The sequence below is a fragment of the Mustela putorius genome, unplaced genomic scaffold (genome assembly GCF_011764305.1).
Source record: "Mustela putorius furo isolate JIRA1106 unplaced genomic scaffold, ASM1176430v1.1 tig00003859_pilon_pilon_pilon, whole genome shotgun sequence".
NCBI lineage: Eukaryota > Metazoa > Chordata > Mammalia > Carnivora > Mustelidae > Mustela > Mustela putorius.
Window position 1 is genome coordinate 33,014,054 of NW_025422011.1, and position 19,587 is coordinate 33,033,640.

At 39.3% G+C, this 19,587-nt stretch overlaps 1 protein-coding gene across 6 annotated transcripts in view; it reads left to right on the forward strand.

The window, feature by feature from the left end:
- Window positions 1-19,587, forward strand: part of DENND5A (DENN domain containing 5A) — a 96,909-nt gene that overhangs the window by 23,032 nt on the left and 54,290 nt on the right. For 5 of the 6 annotated variants that reach the window (XR_006602233.1, XM_013055804.2, XM_045065846.1 and 2 more), the window contains exons 2-4: window positions 9,545-9,616; window positions 10,380-10,489; window positions 11,759-12,413. Coding sequence is in view for 5 of the 6 variants with exons in the window: in XM_013055804.2 (XP_012911258.2) it covers window positions 9,545-9,616; window positions 10,380-10,489; window positions 11,759-12,413 (837 nt within the window). In the remaining variant the exon portion in view is untranslated. The remainder of the gene's footprint in view (window positions 1-9,544; window positions 9,617-10,379; window positions 10,490-11,758; window positions 12,414-19,587) is intronic. The other variant, XM_004751947.2, reaches the window with a different exon arrangement.

Below are 19,587 nucleotides of genomic sequence, written 5' to 3' on the forward strand. Positions count from 1 at the left end.
CTGTTTCTTAGAGATCCCAGTCCACTGGGTTTTGCCCAAGTCCATTTTTCTGGAGGGGCTAGCTTTTATACAAAAGTGCCTATGTACACGATAACTGCTGGGAATCCTTTCTCTATCAGTAATTCAGTACAGTATGTACTGTATGTAATTCAGTACAGTATGTGTATATCCAACACACACGACAGTGTTCATTAGACTGATCTGAAAGTCCATGAATTTGATAGCTTGTTGCTTCCCATACTAAACAGAACAAATTATATAAGTTCAAGATGTTAGCTCAACAGATGTGTGTCCTATCAAGGTTTTTGGCTAAAAGGAAAGCAGTGTCTACACTTGATATCTTGCTACCAAAGTTTTATCCTAGCTGTTGTTTGCAGCAGTTCTGTCTGGATAGGTTCTCAAATCCTAGACTCATGTTAAAACTGGGTATATAAGTAGTTCAGTCATTTTAGAAATACTAGATGCAGGAGTTGGACTCGCTGTGGAGCAGCCTGGAAGATGTCAAACAGGAGGCAAAACATCAATAAAAGTAATGGCTGTATCCCTAAATCTAAAGTTATCTGACGAAGAAAATATGTTGAGAAAGAAAGTGAACAGATCTACCTCCAGGGGAAAACAAAGAGGTAACAGATGGTTTCTGTTGCTTTCATTGAAAAGCCTGGGGAGCAGCTTTTCTGGGTTAGTGACTTAGATAGGACAGGCTTTGTGGTGTGTCCAAAGTGGGGGGGCAGCTCATTCTCTGCATTCTGGGTATTTGTGAACGTCCTACCCCTGAGCACATGTCAGCTGATGATGTGGGCCAAGATACAGCCTGTCCCTTCAAGGAGCAGGTACCCTCTCTGTGCCACAGGACCTATAAATTTACCTCAAGTTCATATGATGAAGAGGTGAGGGAAAGCGATGAATGAAGTATAGTGTTTTTGTTTTTAAAGATTTATTTATTTATTTATTTGACACAGAAATAGAGAGAGAGAGACAGTGAGAGAGGGAACAAAAGCAGAGGAGTGGGAGAGGGAGAAGCAGGGTTCCGAATGAGCAGGGAGCCTGATGCGGGGTTTGATTTCAGGACCCTAAGATCATGACCTAAGCTGAAGGCGGATGCTTAACAACTGAGCCACTCAGGGCCCCAAGTGGAGTATAGTGTTAGATGGTTTTGTGTAGCTACCAAAACTCAGCTAGTCTTACTGTGTTTTTTTAAGCTATCCCCATTGAAAAACTGCTGATAGTAATGAAATAGTCACCTAAAAGGAGTAGCAAGGTTAATTCTTGTTTAGCTAGAAATTTGCATTCCCTTCTCTTATTACACTGTGCCTTATTAGTCAGAGATGACCAGAGATTATCTCTGATTTATTCAAGAATTCAGAAAATTATCTGAAAGACAAAGAGGAATGAAATACTGAGGCAACAAGTAAATTGGCAAAACACAAGCTGATTTTTCAACATGTACCAGATATATGTATGAGTTGGTAGTAGTACTGTTTCAATGGGCAGTCTGTTTTAGGAATATTTGTAATAGGAAAAATACAGTGACATCTTTTAGTGCAGGAAGTAAACTGATCATAGCATGAGTGGCGCTGAATTGGTCACCAGTGTCACCAGCAGGATCAATTTTAGGACATCCCAGACTGCCAGTGTGTAAATGATGGCATAATAACCTGGTTGTATCCATTCCCAGAGGAAGAAAATTCTATCACTCTTGCTGTAGATAATGTGAATTAGACCCTATAGGATGGGTGTGGGTATGGTGAGGTGGGGCAGCCCATTAGGCCAAAGCCTGTGTTTTGGCCCTGGAGTAAGGGATAGCTCAGTTGCCTTTGAAGAGTTTGGTCCAAGGTTTAACTTTGGATGTTTGAATTGTATTACCTGAAATCTCTGCTTTAAAACCTTGACAGGTTTTTAAAAAACATTAAACTTTTTATTTGAGGTAATTTCAGTTGCAGGAAATAGTTCAGAATTGAAACTCTACCCTTTACCCAGTGGTGGTAACTTCTTGCAAAGCTATTGGATGCTCTTAAAACCAGGATATTGACATTAATATACTCAAGTAAAACAATAGTTCCATCACCACAGGGATTCTTGGGCATTGCCCTTTTGTAGAACCCTCCTTCTCTCCATCTCTGACCTCTGGCAACCACCAATGTGTTCTTCATTTCTAGAATTTAGTAACTTCAAGAATGGTGTATAAATGGGATCATATTGTATATTATTGGGATAGACTTTTCTCCCTTGTGTAGTACAGGTCTGCAGGCAATGAATTATCTTAGTTTTGTTTTACTTGAAAATATTTTTATTTTGCCTTCATTTTTTTTTTTAAGATTTTATTTATTTATTTGACAGAGATCACAAGTAGAGAGAGAGGAAGGGAAGCAGGCTCCCTGCCGAGCAGAGAGCCCGACTTGGGGCTGGATCCCAGGACCCTGGGATCATGACCCGAGCCCAAGGCAGAGGCCTTAACCCACTGAGTCACCCAGATACTCCTTGCCTTCATTTTTGAAGGAATTTTTTTTTTTCCTAATTATAGAATTCTGGGTTGACAGGGTTTTGTTTGTTTGTTTCAGTATTTGTATGGTGTTGTTGCATGTCTTCTAATCTCTGTTGTTTCTGGTAAGAAAGCAGTGGTAATTTCAATCATTTCTTTTCCTTAATGTATCATGTTTCTTTGTATCCTTTCAAGAATTTCTCTTTAATAATCTTTCTCCTTTTATTCCCTTTCTTTAAAAGTTTGACTGTGATGTCCTATTTTTTATTGTCTTCATATGTATTCTGCTTAGAATTCACTGAGCTTTTTGAACCGGTCAATTTAGGTTTTTTACCAAAGTTGGGAAAATTTTGATCATTATTTCTTCAATTAAAAAAAATTTTTTAAAGATTTTATTTATTTGACAGAGACACACAGAGAGGGAACACAGGGAAGTGGGAGAGGGAGAAGTAGGCTTCCTGCTGAGTAAGGAGCCTGATGTGGGGCTTGATCCCAGGACCCTGGGATCATGACCTGAGGTGAAGGTAGACACTTAACAACTGAGCCACCCAGGCGCCCCTAAAAAAATTTTTTTTAACTCGTTTGCCATTCTTTTCTTCCGGGGCTCCAATTATATGTATATTAGACTTGTTACTCCACAGATCTCTCGAGTTCTCTCCTATACACTCCTTTCTCTCCTTAATCTTTTTTTCCTCTCTGTTCTTCAGATTGGATACTTTTTGTTGATCTCTTTATTTATTTTTTTTTATAATTTTTAAAAATTAAGCTCTATGCCCAGTGTGGGGCTTGGACTCACGACCCTGAGCTAAAGAGTCACATGCTCTACCAATTAAGCCAGCCAGGCACCACTGTTGGTCTTTTGAAGTTCACTAACTGTTCTGCATCTCCAATCTGCCGTTAACCCCATCCTCTGAATTATAGTCTATTTTGCTGTTGAGATTTTTTTTTTCATTCATTATGGACATAGCTGATCCCTCCCTTCCTCCCTCCCTTCCTCCCTCCCTTCCTCCCTCCCTCCCTTCCTTCCTTCCTTCCTTCCTTCCTAAGTTTTATTTATTTAAGCAATCTCCACTCCCAGTGTGGAACTCGAACTCACAGCCCCAAGATCAAGAGTTATATACTCTACTGACATAGCCATCCAGGTACCCCGATCATAGCTTTTTTTTTTTTTTAAAGATTTCATTTATTTATTTGACAGAGAGAGAGCGCGAGATCACAAGCAGGCAGAGAGGCAGGCAGTGGGAGAGGAAGAAGCAGAAGCAGGCCCACTGAGCAGAGAGCCTGATGCGAGGCTCGATCCCAGGACCCTGAGATCATGACCTGAGCCGAAGACAGAGGCTTAACTCACTGAGCCACCCAGGCGCCCCCGATCATAGCTGTTTTAAAATCTGTCTGTTGACCATAATATTTGGGTCAAGTCAGGGTCAGTTTCTGTTGATTGACTCTTCTCTGGAGAATAGATCATGTTTTCCTGTTTCTTTATATGCCAAACGATTCTGTTGAGTTGTGTCCTTGATGTTGATTATGATATGTTATAGACACTGGATTTTTCTTCTTTTTTTTTTTTTAAACCTTCCTCTAAAGAACATTGAATTTTGTTTGTTTTGTTAAGCTCTACCCTGCAGTGAATGGCAGTTTAAATCTCAGTTCAGTAAAAAAAAAAAAAAAAAATCTCAGTTCAGTTCTTTTAGGAGAACTTCTATACAGGGTTTGAGGCACCTCCTTTTGGTTCTCTTCAGAATTTCCCTTCCTCACTCCTCTGTTGTGGTTGCCTTGAAGTCTGTCCACTGGTTTGTGAAGCTAGTAAGACTGTGAGTTTTGATTTGAATTTTAACCATCTTTCATGGCACAGACTGGGACCTGGTTGGCCAAAAGCCATTAACAGACTTGCTTGATGTCATTACCTATTATCAAGTTTTGACCCTCTTTATTCCATAATAATCTGCTTGCCTTTTTGTTCCCTAGTACCTTCAGGTATTGTTTTTTATATTCTGTCCATGTTCATAGTTATCTGCAAGAGAGTTGGTTTCATAGGAGCTACTCTTCCATGACTGGAAGCATGGAAGAGTATTTATATGCATCATGCTGGATAGAAACAATTCTTCCTCTCTCTCTCTTTTCTTTTCTTTTCTTTCTTTTTTTTTTTTTTAATATTTTGTTTATTTATTTGACAAGGAGAGAGAGAGAGAGCACAAGCAAGGGGAGCAGCAGGCAGAGGGTAAGGGAGATGCAGGCTCTCCACTGAGCAGAGAGCCTGATGCAGGGTCCCATCCCAGGACCCTGGGATCATGACCTAAGCCGAAAGCAGACACTTAACCAAGTGAGCCACCCAGGCGCCCCATCTTCTTCTTCTTTTTTTTTTTTTGGCGGGGGGGGGGTTGTTCTTTAAAGATTTTATTTATTTGAGAGAGAAAGATAGAGTGAGCTGGGATGGGGAGCTGGGATGGGGAGGGGCAGAGGGAGAGGACTCCCTGCTGAGCAGGGAACTCAACTCAGGGCTTGATCCCAGGACCCTGAGATCGTGGCCTTTGCTGAAGGCAAAGGCTTAACCAACTGAGCTACCCATGTGCCCTAGATATAAATTATTCTGTTGACAATCATTTGTAGTTTCACAAATATTTATACTATCCTTCCCTTCTAAGAGACTGGATATAAAAATGCCTTAGGGGCATCTTGCTGGCTCATTCTGTAGAGCATGGGACTCTTGATCTCAGGGTTGTGAGTTCAAGCCTCATGTTGGGTGTAGAGATGACTTAAAAATAAAAAATCTTTAAAAAAATGCTCTTAGGGGCGCCTGGGTGGCTCAGCGGGTTGAACCTCTCTCTGCCTTTCGGCTCAGGTCATGATCTCAGGGTCCTGGGCTCAAGGCCCACATCAGGCTCTCTGCTCAGCAGGGAGCCTGGTTCCCCCCCCTCTCTCTGCCTGTCTCTCTGCCTATTTGTGATCTCTCTCTCTCTCTGTCAATTAAATAAATAAAATCTTAAAAAAAAATGTTTAAAAAAAATTGTCCTTAGCTCTTGCTCTTTTTTCTCTCTTTTTTTTCAAACTTCAAATTTTGTGTAAAGCTTCTTGAGTATATGTCAACTCTAATTATTGATAGATTTAGAAATTGAAATACTTTTATTTGGTATATCTAATCAAGATGGAGGTATAACAGATGTGACCCATAAACACTTTCTTAGGGAATGATGGTTACTTTTATTTTTCTTCAATCTAAGCTGACACTATGTTCTGGAGTAGCTTTGTGTAACTTAACATAAACCAAGTGGTGATTTGACTATATTGGGTCTTTCTCACATAGCTGTTTGGAACATGCCTTTTTGTATCTGCACTACTATTCAAAACCATCATTGTTTCCCACAGATGTAATACATTTATTATAAATGTGTGGCTTTGAGATTTTGGTGAAAAAAAATTTTTTTTTTTTTTAAGATTTTGTTTCTTTTGGAGAGAGAGAGAAAGAGTGAGCCTGATTGGAGGGGGGAGGGCAAAGGGAGAGGAAAGAGAATCTCAAGCAGACTCCCCACTGAGTGCAGAACCCAGCATGGGACTTGATTTCACAGCCCTGAGATCATGACCTGAACTGTAATGAAGACCAGGATGCTTAACCAAGTGAGCCACCCATACTCCCCTTGGTGAACATTTTCTGATGACCTTTCAGATGACTTCAGATACAAATTTTGAGGAAAAGATTTTTTTTCTTTTTTTAACTCATTCACATACGTGTGTATATTTAAAAAGAGAGAAGTTTGCATTTATAGACTTCTCATGATAAAAAAGGAGAAATAATGTTGTCATCATTAACCCAGAAAGCAGTTATTTAGTAGTGCATATGTTTTATTTTAGACTGTATGTAAGCCTACCAATTTAGGCTTATCTGTAAGTGGTCAAATGTTTCCTGCCCAAAATGGAGAAACATTTGGAGCTGTGGCTTCTGACTTTTTGGGGTCATGGAACCCTTTGAGTATGGGGGCGCCTGAGATAGTTAAGCATCTGCTTTCCAGCTCAGGTGCTTAAGTATCTGAGAATCTGGAGGCGCCTCAGATGGTTAAGCATCTGCCTTCAGCTCAGGTCACGATCCCAGGGTCCTTGGTCTGTCTCCCGGCTCAGCGGGAAGCCTGCTTCTCCCTCTTAGAAGCCTGCTTCTCCCTCTTCCATTCCCCCTGCTTATGTTTCCTCTCTGTGTCTCTCTCTGTCAAATAATAAATAAAATCTTAAAAAAGAATGACGAAAATCGCGTTTCTCTTTAGAAAAATGCACATATTTTCATACAAAATTTTGTAAAGTATTTCAGAGAGTTCAGGGGTTGCTTTGAAGCTTCTCAGTTGTAAGCATCCCTTATTTAGAATTATTCAAATCAAGCTAGTTACCAACGGGGTAGATAGCAATACAAATATCGGTTTGTTTCTTGCTTGATCAAAACAGAACAAGTAAACAAAGAACCTGTTAGAAGTCCTTGGAAGGCGTGCAGGCTTAAAAAAAAAAATCTGTTATGGTTTATCTGAATTGTACTTCCCCAGGGACAGATTCACAAAGATAGACTGACACCTAGTTGTCTAATTTTTAAGTTGCTGTTAGAAATGGGTCTTAGTTCTGGCATCCAGACTTTATGACATTTGTGGACTCTATATGTTAGGCAAATAAGTAGTTACTATTTCCAGGACAATAGGACAGTTGTAGTTGCATGTCTTATTCCTAGTATCATTTGAATTTCCAAAGGTCTAAATAATTAGGGATTTAAGCGATCTGTGACATATGTACAGGTTTCCTGAAGTGGGTCTCTGTAGATGTTCCTGAGGCATTAAGTCTCTACTGCTTAGTCTGAAAACTTAGCCCTCAGCAAATGATGAAAGACTGAATTGTTTTAATAAAAATATCTTAGGTTTGTGAATCCCCTTCCTCTGTGACTTTTCTGACATTCTATATAGGGTGCTGTAGTGAACATGGTTTGGTCTCAGGGCTCTCATACCTCTTATACACCCCCTTTCTCCTTGCAGTGAAAATACTATATTCCTGATACTGGTCCAGTCCAATACACAGAAGGACTCATGTCTAAGATTGGCAGTCTCAGTGGTGCCTTTACTGACTCTTTTTTTTTTTTTAAGATTGTATTTATTTATTTGAGAGAAAGATCACAAATAGGCAGAGAGGCAGGCATAGAAAGGGGAGAAGCAGGCTCCCTGCTGAGCAGAGAGCCCGATGCGGGGCTCAGATCCCAGAACCCTAAGACCATGACCTGAGCCGAATACAGAGACTTAACTCACTGAGCCACCCAGGTGCCTGACTCTTTAACAAGAGATCTTTGCTTAGCTTGTTTGAAGAAGGGGCAGGAGGTAAAGAGGTGCTGCGAAGGATAGAGGATCTAAAGACCACTGTTCTTGTGATTCATGACCTTCCCCTCCTCTTTGTCTATACTCCATTTCAGTTATTTTCACCTCTGGCCTTTTCTCACTGGTTGTTTGAAATGGTCTGTTCTATCCTTTGAATGCTCATTATGTCTTGGGGTCACCTCATAACCATCTTAAAAAATATATGCTTCTCTAAAGACTTTCATTAAGGACAGTGGAAACTGCCCTGATTCCTGTTTCTGTTGAAATATTTTGTGGTTTTTAGTGAGGGGATTTTCTGGCCTAATAAGGAAGAAATGAGGAAACTGACAACTACAAGTGAGGAGGCTTAGGAGGAAGACATAGTTATCTTCTCAGAACTGAATGAGTTTAAATGCATATTCTGAGTATTTCAGAGTGTAGACAAGATCATTATGTCAGCTGCTCGCTGTTTAATTTTTCCGTACAGTGAGTGCAGCCTTGCCAAGGGTGTGTTCACAGGTGTTACTGAAAGCTTGAGACTAGCTGTACATAGCTGTAGGCGCTGTATTGCTACCACTGTTACCAGCTGCCTGCTGATTTTGCCAGTCTTTAGTGGAGATTACAAAATGTATTTTGAGAGATGAAATTTCCTGGAAAAGAGTTTCGGAAAACTCAGTTTGGAAGAAGGCAGGAAATGAGAGAAATTGAAATTGTGTTACTGGCTTTACTTGTCAGAAGTTGAAAGTTATGAATAAGTGTGCCTCTTATCATGTTGATGACAAAACCTGAGAGAAAGTGGAAATGAGTGTTTTTAGTTATAAGCGATAGCTTTCTGACTGGAATCCTTATTAATTTCTGGACCAAGTACCTTAGAGTTACTATAAACTCTTTAGAAAGCTAAGATACCTCTGGGATGATTTAGAGTGAAGAACTATGGGACTTTAGGTTTATCCTAATCCTGTTTCGGAAGAATGCAACTTCCTTAATCACTAGCTCCTTTGGGTTCCAAACCAACTCAGAACAACTATAGAACAGAATTTGTTGTATCAGCTAGAACATGTGAGCAGGATGTTGTGCAAGTGTGCTCTCAGTGGTTGGACCACATAGAGTAAAGATCTGGAGCCTCCCAGATAATAACTTCCCTGTGAAGTGATTATTTGTGTATATTCTTTTTTCCTGTACATTTGAGAGGACAGGTGCTTCATTTTGTTCATTTCTGTCCCCTCAGTACCCAAGGCCCTTGTATGACATGATTATTCGATAGATAGGTATCAAATTCATTTGAATTGTTTTTGATCATGTTTTCCACATATGTTTCCATGACTCCCACTAAATTTATTTGTTTGAAGTATTTGGATACATTTAATTTGTCCCCTATTCCCTAACTCCTTAGGAACAGCAGTATTTGGGGCAGGATACTTTTGGATAAAGTAGCAGTGACTTTATAGTAATTTGATACCTTTTGAGCTCTTCATCTCATTATGCTGCATTGTAATTTTTTTTCCCCAAAGAATTGTGTTAGTAGTTTTAGTTAAGTTTGATTTTAATGATGTAGAGTAGAAATTATGAAAGGGCATCACACAGAGTAAGGGTAAGTATTATTTTGTGAAATTGTTTTAGGCAAATTTATATGTACACATCATGTATGTGTATATTGCTTCATGATGTAACATTTGTTTCATACTGGAGTCATGGTCAAATAAGTTTGAATAATATTGCTTTATTGTAATACTCTGTTATTTCATTTATCATATAGCATTATGCCAGTACATACAGGCTTCTAAAGCCAGGGATGGTGCCAGCCCTTTCATTTCCAGTACGACTGAAGGTAAAAACAAAACAAAATTGAGAACACCCAAGCTTTCTGGTGGCTTTTACCTGTCTCTACAGTGGTATTTTGTACCTTTGACCTTCTAACTTTCTTCTGCCCTTTTTTGACCAGTAGGTTTTTCATATTTGAGTCCGTCTAGGTGGTGGGTTCCTTGGTTCTTCCTCTTTTCACTTTAATGTTCTTTATTTCAGTATATTCTAGTGTTTTTAGGGGGGGAGGGGAAACAGGTAGAATTTTAGAAATTTCAAATTTTTCTGAATTGACAAAATACCTCATTAGATTTACCCTGAAATTTGCTTTTTTAAATGTTCTTCAATCTTTTAGTCCCTTCGTGTTTTTTCAGAGATCATAGAAATGCATACTTTATTCTGAATTTAAAATCATTTATGCTTCTATGATATCAGTTGGTTTTAAGCAAGCTAAATGTTGTTTACAGGGAAAAAAGGTGGATATAATCCTTTGTCATTCCTTATGCTGTTTCCACTCCCAAGAAGATTAACCAGTGGTTTTAGTAATAATTCATTTTCAAGAAAAGAAAAGAAAAGATAGCTAGTGGTGTCCACTCTTAACCACATTAAAACCTTTTCAGCTTCTTTACTTACCTAATAACTTTAATACCTTTCCTGTTCTTAGATGGTTGGCATACTAACTCTTTTGCCTTTATTTCTTTACCTTGCTGGATTACCAAGCTCAGGCAGTCATAACTCCATGATTTGGAGGGACTCCGTAGAGATGATTTGCTTCATTCTTTTTCTTGCAGGAGAAAATTTTGAGCAGACACCCCTGAGACGAACATTCAAGTCTAAGGTCCTTGCCCGATACCCTGAGAACGTAGAATGGAATCCCTTTGACCAAGATGCAGTGGGAATGGTTAGTATTTCTTAGCTACAGGTATGAAATAATTTACAAATGAATTTACAGTAGAACCGTGAATCCAGACTATGATAGCAGCAGTTCCACTAACTACCAGTAACTTTTGAAGAAGGGGCTGTCTGTATGTTACTCATGATTCTGCATTTTGATCAATATATCAGATACACTGAAAATCACATTGTTTCTGTTTTGTCAGACAAATGCATAGTAATGGTTCAGGGAACTTTGAGGTACTGAGCTATTTGTTTGCCTATAGTACTGAGATTACATGGTGAGTCTGATTTAAAACAGTTTTCTTTCATTCTCACTTGTGTTTATCTGGGTGATATGGTAGAAATGGGTATTATGTTTCATCCTAATTATCCTAATTTTGGACAGGACAGCTTTTTTTTTTTTTTTTTTTTTTTTTTTTAAATATGAGAGTGCATGGGCATAGGCTGTGGGGAGGGGCTGTGGGAGAGAGGAGCAGACTCCCTGCTGAGTGCAGAGCCCAACTTGGGGCGCAACCCAGGACCCTGAGATCATGACCTGAGCCAAAAGTCAGATACTTCACTGACTTTTGTTTACTCCAGGCTGCTAGGAGATCGTATGGAGATTGATTGATTTAGGTCAGTTTGATTAGCTGTCCAAATTTTTTATATAACCCATCTGAGTTAAAATGAAAAAAGTGCGTCTTTATCCTGATTATGTCATCTCCTTGCTTTAGGTGAAATGCTCCCTTTTTTCCTATGAAAAGAGAAGGTTCTCTTCATGACAGGGTTTTGTGAGCTGATAGAGTCTAAAACTTTGTTTATTTTTAGGTGCAAAGTTGGATTTGTCTAGTATATAGGTATATTTCTAGCATTATTTTCCAGTAAATGCTGTCATGCTTAACCACCTACCTAAATTCTCCGAGCTTTCTCTTACCTCCTTATCTTTGTGGATTTTCTTCCTGTCTTTGAAATACCTTCTTTCCCTTGTCTGACTGATGAATTCTAATATCACCTCATCTATGAAACCTTTTCTGATGTTCCTGGGCTGGGTTGTCTATTCTGTGTTGCTCTAACACTTTGTTTTTGGGTAGTCCTGATAACTGCATTATAATTTTATTTACTCATATATCTTAGAATGGGAGATTCTTAGGACAGATATTTTGCTGCGTTGATCTTGACACCCCAAACACCTAGCATAGTAGGTGCTCTGTGAGTAAATGAATAGTGGTGGTATTCTGAAAAGAGGACCAGCAGTGAGTGTTCTCACCACTTGTTTCCTTGTTGTCTTTTGCAGCTATGCATGCCCAAAGGGCTTGCATTCAAGACCCAGGCTGATCCGAGGGAGCCCCAGTTCCATGCCTTTATTATCACAAGGGAGGATGGCTCTCGGACATTTGGGTTTGCCCTCACATTTTATGAGGAGGTGACCAGCAAGCAGATCTGCAGTGCAATGCAGACCCTCTACCACATGCATAATGCTGAGTATGATGTCCTACATTCTCCCTCTGTTGATGGTCGAGACCATGGCATGGAGGATGGTGAAGGCACTCCTGGGACCAAGCTTCAGCGCTTCAACTCCTATGACATTAGCCGGGACACGCTCTACGTCTCTAAGTGCATCTGCCTCATCACACCGATGTCCTTCATGAAAGCATGTCGGAGTGTGCTGGAACAACTTCACCAGGCAGTTACTTCACCTCAGCCCCCTCCACTGCCCCTTGAGAGCTACATATACAATGTACTCTATGAGGTGCCACTCCCACCTCCTGGCCGGTCCTTGAAGTTTTCCGGGGTCTATGGGCCAATAATCTGCCAGAGACCAAGTACCAATGAGCTTCCCTTATTTGACTTCCCTGTCAAAGAAGTCTTTGAACTGCTTGGGGTAGAAAATGTGTTTCAGCTTTTTACTTGTGCCCTTCTGGAGTTTCAAATCCTGCTCTACTCACAGCGTAAGTCAGTGCTTACTAGAGCCTTCTCCCTATATAGGGCTTCCCTTCTTTCCATATTGAATACAGTGGAACTGACTGTAAAGGTCATGGGCCGTTATAGTTTGAGCAAAACTCAGATCTTTTGCAGGTGGGTGGTAGATGGCAAACTGATGGAGCACAAGAGGGCCACAGTTTCTAATTGGCTGTCATCCTGGCCTTTTGCTAGGCACTTAAGCCTGGGATCCTTCCTGGCATCCCTTCTAATTGATGCTGAAAAGAGTGGTAGGAAATGGTGGTTCTGGAAAGCTGACTTTTCCTCATTCTGTAGTTACTTTTGCCCCTTCTGCAACCTGACAGTAAAACTGAGGATTCCCAAATAATGATCCTTTGAGAAAATGAGGATGTATTACTTCTTCCTGTTGTTTGTTATCACTGAATTGTTTTTTGTAAATTAGAGGTGAACTGAATGTGAGGGGCAGGTTTGGACAAAATAGTAAAGTAGATCAGAAGGAAAAAGATGTTTATTAAATAAATCAGAAAAATAACATAAAACTTATTCATTCAGTACCTATTTATTTAGACCTTACCATGTGCCAAGCATTCTATCAGGGACTAGAGATACAGTGGTAGACAAAACAGGTAAAAATCCTTCCTGTAATGGAACTGATCTTATAGTGGAGAGCAAGGGGGTGACTAAATAAAGTTTAGTTTAAAGTTAGTTTAGTTTAGTTAGCAGATGCCTAACTAACTGAGCCACCCAGGCACCCCTCCACTTTTTAACAGAGTGATTAGTTTAAGCCCTCTCTGAGCGACCCTTGTTAATATCTGTGGGAAAAGTATTCTAGGCAAAGGGCATAGCACATATAAGGGTTTTGAGAAAAGAATGTGCTTGTTATGAGAACACATTTGAGAACAGTTGAGAAAACTGGGTGGATGGTACGGAGTGAGAAAGCAGGAATATAGAAGTAGATGTTGTTAAGACTTAATAGGAGCTTAGGTATTACAATTGTAGTCCACTGTAAGGACTTTGTTACTCTGAGATGCATAGTCATTGTAAGTTTTAAGTTTTTTTTTTTAAGATTTTATTTATTTATTTGTAAGAGAGAGAGAGTGAGAGCGAGCACAGGCAGACAGAGTGGAAGGCAGAGTCAGAGGGAGAAGCAGGCTCCCTGCGGAGCAAGGAGCCCGATGTGGGACTCGATCCCAGGAGGCTGGGATCATGACCTGAGCCGGAGGCAGCTGCTTAACCAACTGAGCCACCCAAGCGTCCCAGGTTTTAAGTTTTTTGACTCTTTATTTTGAAGTAGTTTCCAGCTTATGGAAGAGTTGCAAGAAATGTTCAAGGAACTGTTTGTGTGCTCTCCCACAATTCACCAATTATTAACATTTGGCCACATTTGTCTTATCATTCTCTTTCTCTGTGTGTGTGTGAACATAAAACTGAACCATTGAGAGTCGTCGCAGATCCCATGTGCCTTGACTCCTAAATGTGTCAGCTTTTATTTCATAAGAGCAAAGATATTTTCTTACATAACCATAGTATGATTATCAAATTTAGAAAATGTAACATTGTTATAATATTGTATTCAGGTTTCACCATTGTCCCCAAAATATCTACTTTGCTATTTTTTTTTTTTAATTCCTGATCCAGGGTCTTGTCTAGTAATATGCCTTGCTTTTACTTTTTACTTCTTAATGTCTTTCATGACATAGACATTTTTGAAGAGTGCAGCCAAGGCATTTTGTAGAATGTCCTCCAATCTGGGTTTTTCTGATGTTTCCTTGTGATTAGATTCAGGTGTTAAACATTTTTGGTTATAATACATAGAGGTGAGGTTGTGATTCTCTCAGAGCATTGTATTAGGAGGCACATAATGTGTGTTTTTATCATGACAGGAGGCGCTTGATGTCAGTTTGCCCATCTTTGATAATGTTAATTTGAACACTTGGTTAAGATTATGTTTGCCAGTTTTCTTAAATGGAAAGTTGTCCTTCTTCCCTTTGTAATTAGTAAGTTGTGGGAAGTTATTTTGAAACTGTAAATATATTGTTCCTCTTTGAAGTTTTACCCAATAGTTTTAACATCCATTGATGATTCTAGTCTGAATTAGTTAATACCATCATGGTCACAAAATGGTGATTTTTCTAGCTCCACTTATATTTATTTATTTATCTATACTTTATTTATTTATTTGTTTATTTTTTAAATTATTTTAAAATTATTTAAAAAAATAATTTATTTATTTATTTGACAGAGATCACAAGTAGGCAGAGAGGCAGGCAGAGAGAGTGAGAGGGAAGCAGGCTCCCCGCCGAGCAGAGAGCCCTATGTGGGACTCGATCCCAGGACCCTGAGATCATGACCTGAACCAAAGGCAGCAGCTTAAACCACTGAGCCACCCAGGCACCCCCATATTTATTTATTTTTTTAAAGATTCATTTAGTTATTTGAGAGAGAGAGCTCACAAGCAAGAGGGGCAGAGGGAGAGAGAATCTGAGGCAGACTCCATGCCAAGTGCTCAGCCTGTCAGGGGGTTTGATCTAACAATCTTAAGATCATGAACTGAGCCGAAACAAGAGTCAGATGCTTAATCGACTGTTTGACCCAGGTGCCCCTCCATCTATATATATTAGTTATCATTGTACTATAAGGAATAACATTTATTTTTCCTTGTTTGTTTAGTATTATATGGACTCATAGATTTTTATTTTGTTCAGTAAGTTAGGTACCTATAATGCAGGGGGGATGTTGTAGACATGGGAGAAGGAGGATTGAAACAAATATGACAGGTGACATTTTTCCATCAGAATTTGGGCTAAATTTCCCAGAATATGGGTGGTTCTATCAATAATAGAGCAATAATGCAATCAGTAATACAAATTTTAAGAGGTTTGAAGGCGATTAAGAAGATTTGTGTATAAACTCAAATGGAACTCAGGACCTAAAGCCGTGTTTATAGTGTGGGCAGGAAAAAAATTTTTCCAAAAAAAATTACTGGATATTTTTGAGCAAGGCTGATTGTAAAATGGTGTTGCCTTTTATCGCATGTAGGTTATGCTCTCTATTGATATTTAAACAGTTGAGATTGGTTTTCTTGAAATAGTTTTTATTTATGATTCAAAGGCCTCAGGTGGATGAAAATCTTTCTGGCCTTCCAAAAACATGTCATCACCACTCACAGTGTTGCCCACTGCATGTCTCGCCTACTGAATAGAAAAGAAGTGTAACTTAGGGAAAAAATGCAGGCGAAATGGTATGACTTACAAAGTGTAACCCATTGGATGACTGAACTGACAGTTATAAGAATTTTTTTTTAACTTGTACTCCCGGGTAATGTTTGTTCTTTGCTGTATAGATACAGATTTTTTAATAGTGTATTTTTTACCAATTGCTGTTAAATTGTATGTAGAGAAGTTCTTACCTGATATGAGTTAATAGGGTAGTAGATTGGATAATTGAAAAAGTCATTCAAGTCTGATAATCATAAAAATTATACATTATCCATTAAACATTGTATTTTAGCTTAAAACATGACTGTATAATCACTAGTCTTTTGATGAAGGGACTAGGTATTTCCTTTGATTATAGGTCTACTAGTCAGATGTCTGCATTTTTTTTTAAAGCCACACCCATAATGCATTCACTAGATTTTCTAGATGCATTTTGTTTTTAAAAGGGGAGTGAGAATTTAATGAACCTTGCAAAAGAACCAGAATGGAGACTAAATTTTTGCAGTTTTCCTTGTTTTTTTGGGGGCACTTAATAGCCTCATGATATGCTTAAATCAATTATGGTATTTTTTAGCCACTTTGCATTACTCAATCTTCATATATATATATATATATATATATTTTTTTTTTTTTTTTTTTTTTTTTTTTTTTTTGAGAGAGAATGTGTGGTTTGGGGGGAGAGGCAGAGGGTGAAGGGGAGAATCCCAAGCAGCCTCCACGCCCAGTAGGGAGCCTGACATGGGTTCATCTCACAAATCTGAGATTGTGACCTGTGCCAAAATCAAGAGTTGGAGGCTTAACCAACTGAACCACCCAGGCATCCCTACTGAGTCCTTTTTTTTTTTTTTTAAGATTTATTTAATTTTTTTTTTTTTTTGTGGGGAGAGGGGAGCAGAGAAAGAGGGAGAGAGGGAGAGAAATCCTCAAGCAGACTCCCTGACTTGGGGCTTGATCCCAGGACCCTGATATCATGACATGAGCCAAGGTCATGAGTTGGGCGCTTAACTGACTGAGCTACCCAAGTGCCTCAAAGATAAGTTTTTTTAGAAAACAAATAAATAATGTGTGGACAAACAAGGCAGAGAAAGTTGAAAGTTTCCTTTTTCACCTAGAATCCTACTCCTCAGAGGTAATCTCTTAATTTTTTTAGTGCCCCCTCTCAAATATTTTTGAACCATGAACTATTTTTATGTGAAGTGTTGAGTACATATGTATGGCTTGTAACATTCTTTAAAGTATACATGTACATTATGATATGTGTAGGGTATATTAAAATTAATGTTAAACTTTAATATACCATAAGTATATGTTTTAAATATGGTATATTAAAATGTAGGAAAAAAGCCTTTCAATCATATGGTAGGAATTTTAACACATTACAGAAGGGTCTATATTGAAGTGTAAGACTTCCACCTCTGGTCCCTGGTTCTCCCTCAAGGAGATTACTACTGTTTGCTGTTTCCTTCCAAACATAATCATGCATATACAACATATATACTTTTTAGAAACAACACAAATGGAAATATGCTAATCATTGTTTGCACTTTCTTTCATTTAATAATCTATCTTGGAGAAAGGAACATAGAGATTAGGTTGTTTCCTAAGAACAAAGATTACCTGAGAAACATCCTTATTCATCCTTACTCACTTTTTCACAAAAGTGTGAGTATGCAAGGACAGTTCATGATTCAGTTTCCAATGTGTAGAATTGGCCCTTTGGTTTGTTTAGGGACAAATTATCTGCAGAGTGGTCCCACAGCTATTATCTTTCTTTGCACAGAGACAAGCCATGAAAACATTCCTCCCTCCCTCCCTCACCACTCAGGAGTGGTGGTTGTAATCCCACTATGTTTTGCATTATCTCCTTTTGTTAAAAGTAATTGCTCATTAAACATTATAGGAACTTTAAAAAAATATTTATTTATTTGGGGGAGAGAGACAGAGCATGAGCAGGGAGATGAGGGAGAAGTAGGCTCCCCAGCTGAGCAAGGAGCCCAATGGGGGACTTTATCCCAGGAGCCGAGGATCATGACCTGAGCCGAAGGAAGACACTTAACCGACTGAGATACCCAGGTGCCCCAACATTATGAGAACTTTAAGAGAATATAATTGCCTAGAACCTTAGTGTCTCCAGTTGATTTTGTTTGTTTGAAATACTTTGGGTGCACATGACCTTCGGCTGCTTCCTGTTTATTGGTTTCACCTTCTTGGAATAATGAGCACAGACACAGGCAATAGCAAAGGAGATACTGATTTTATCATTTATACTGGTGTATAGAAATGGATTTTGTGCTATTGCTTAAAGCTCTTGGAGGTCAGCATCCTAGTGGGTACCACAGATTACTGGATCCCTGAGGTATTATTTGTTAGGCCCTCCTCCAAGGTAGGTTATTGCTTTTTCAAAATATAAAAATGTAAAATAGAAAAACAATTTAAAATATAAAATGAAACCAACAACTCAGACCAGAAAGGCCCTACAATTCCAAATTTCTAGTGTCTGTAAAATTAAACCGTGTAAATGGAAAGTGACTTAGCCTTGAGAGAAGAGATTATCTCTGACCTCCAAAAGTGTTTTGTTTCTAAGAATCCCATAATTTCAAGTGCATCACAAGAAATTCTTCAGAGATTTCAAACTGGGGTAAATAAGGTTACCCACTCTTAGAAAATAAGTGGGCTGAGTTTTAGATACTAGATTAGATTTATCCTGAAAAGTAGGGAAAAACCAGAACTAGATTTCTGTGCTATTGGAAAACTTGCCTTGATGGAGCAGAGCAAGCCTTTTCTTTCAGACTCCAGCATGCCCTGTTTTATGATTATGGAATTGATGTTCCCAGACGCTGCAGCTAGGTACTGTAAGTAGTAGTCCAGTGCCAGGATGTCTCATGACAAAGTCATATTTGGGACTCCTCTACTCAAGCTGTTTCCTGGCCTTCTGTGAAATTTTACTGTCCCTGAGCCGACATGCCAGGAATGCCAGCCATATAAAATACCTGCTTTATTGACTTTGGGCAAAGAAAGGAGAAAATCTTTTGGTTTTCTCATGATTGAAAAGGCCTCTGGTACTCCTGCCTGCCCACTCCTCCTGCCCCCTTTAAATCCAGCAGTGATGTGTGTGTGTGTGTAGGTATATATACATAGTGTAGATGGGGATGGGGTATTTCCGTGTAATATTTATTCAAAATATGTTTAAGAGCCAGTGTTGGGACCTAGACCTTCAGCTCTAAATAGCAGTTGAAGGTTTTCTTGCACACTTTTGCATTCTTTTGATTCATCTTAATTTTGAATTTTAAAATAAAATCTTAAGATGTCTGAGATTTTTTTTTTTAAAGATTATTTAGTTATTTATTTGACAGAGAGAGATCACAAGTAGGCAGAGAGGCAGGCAGAGAGAGAGAGAGGAGGAAGCAGGCTCCCTGCTGAGCAGAGAGCCCGATGTGGGACTCGATCCCAGGACCCTGAGATCATGACCTGAGCCGAAGGCAGTGGCTTTACCCACTGAGCCACCCAGGCGCCCCATGAGATTCTTGAGATTATTGCTCTTGAGTAGATAAAAGAATTGAGGTCTCCTCTGGAGAATCATTAGAATTTATCTTGTTTTTAAAGGTTTTATTTTTATTTATTTTAGAGAGAGAGCACACGTTTGAGTGGGAAGACGGAGAGGGAGAGAATCCCTGCTAAGTGGAGCCCAGGCTCTACAAGGGGCTCGATCTCACGACCCAGAGATCATGACCTGAGCTGAAACCAAGAGCTGGCCGCTTAACTGACTGAGCCACCCAGGTGCCCCTCATTAGAATTCTTAATAATGATTGTTGGAGGGGCACTTGGGTTTCTTAGTTGGTTAGCAGCTGCCTTCAGCTCCGGTAATGAACCCAAGGTCTTGGAGTCCTGCTTCGGGCTCCCTGCTCAGCAGGGAGTCTGCCCCTCGCCCTGCCCCTCACTCTGCCTCAGCTCTCTCTCTTAATCA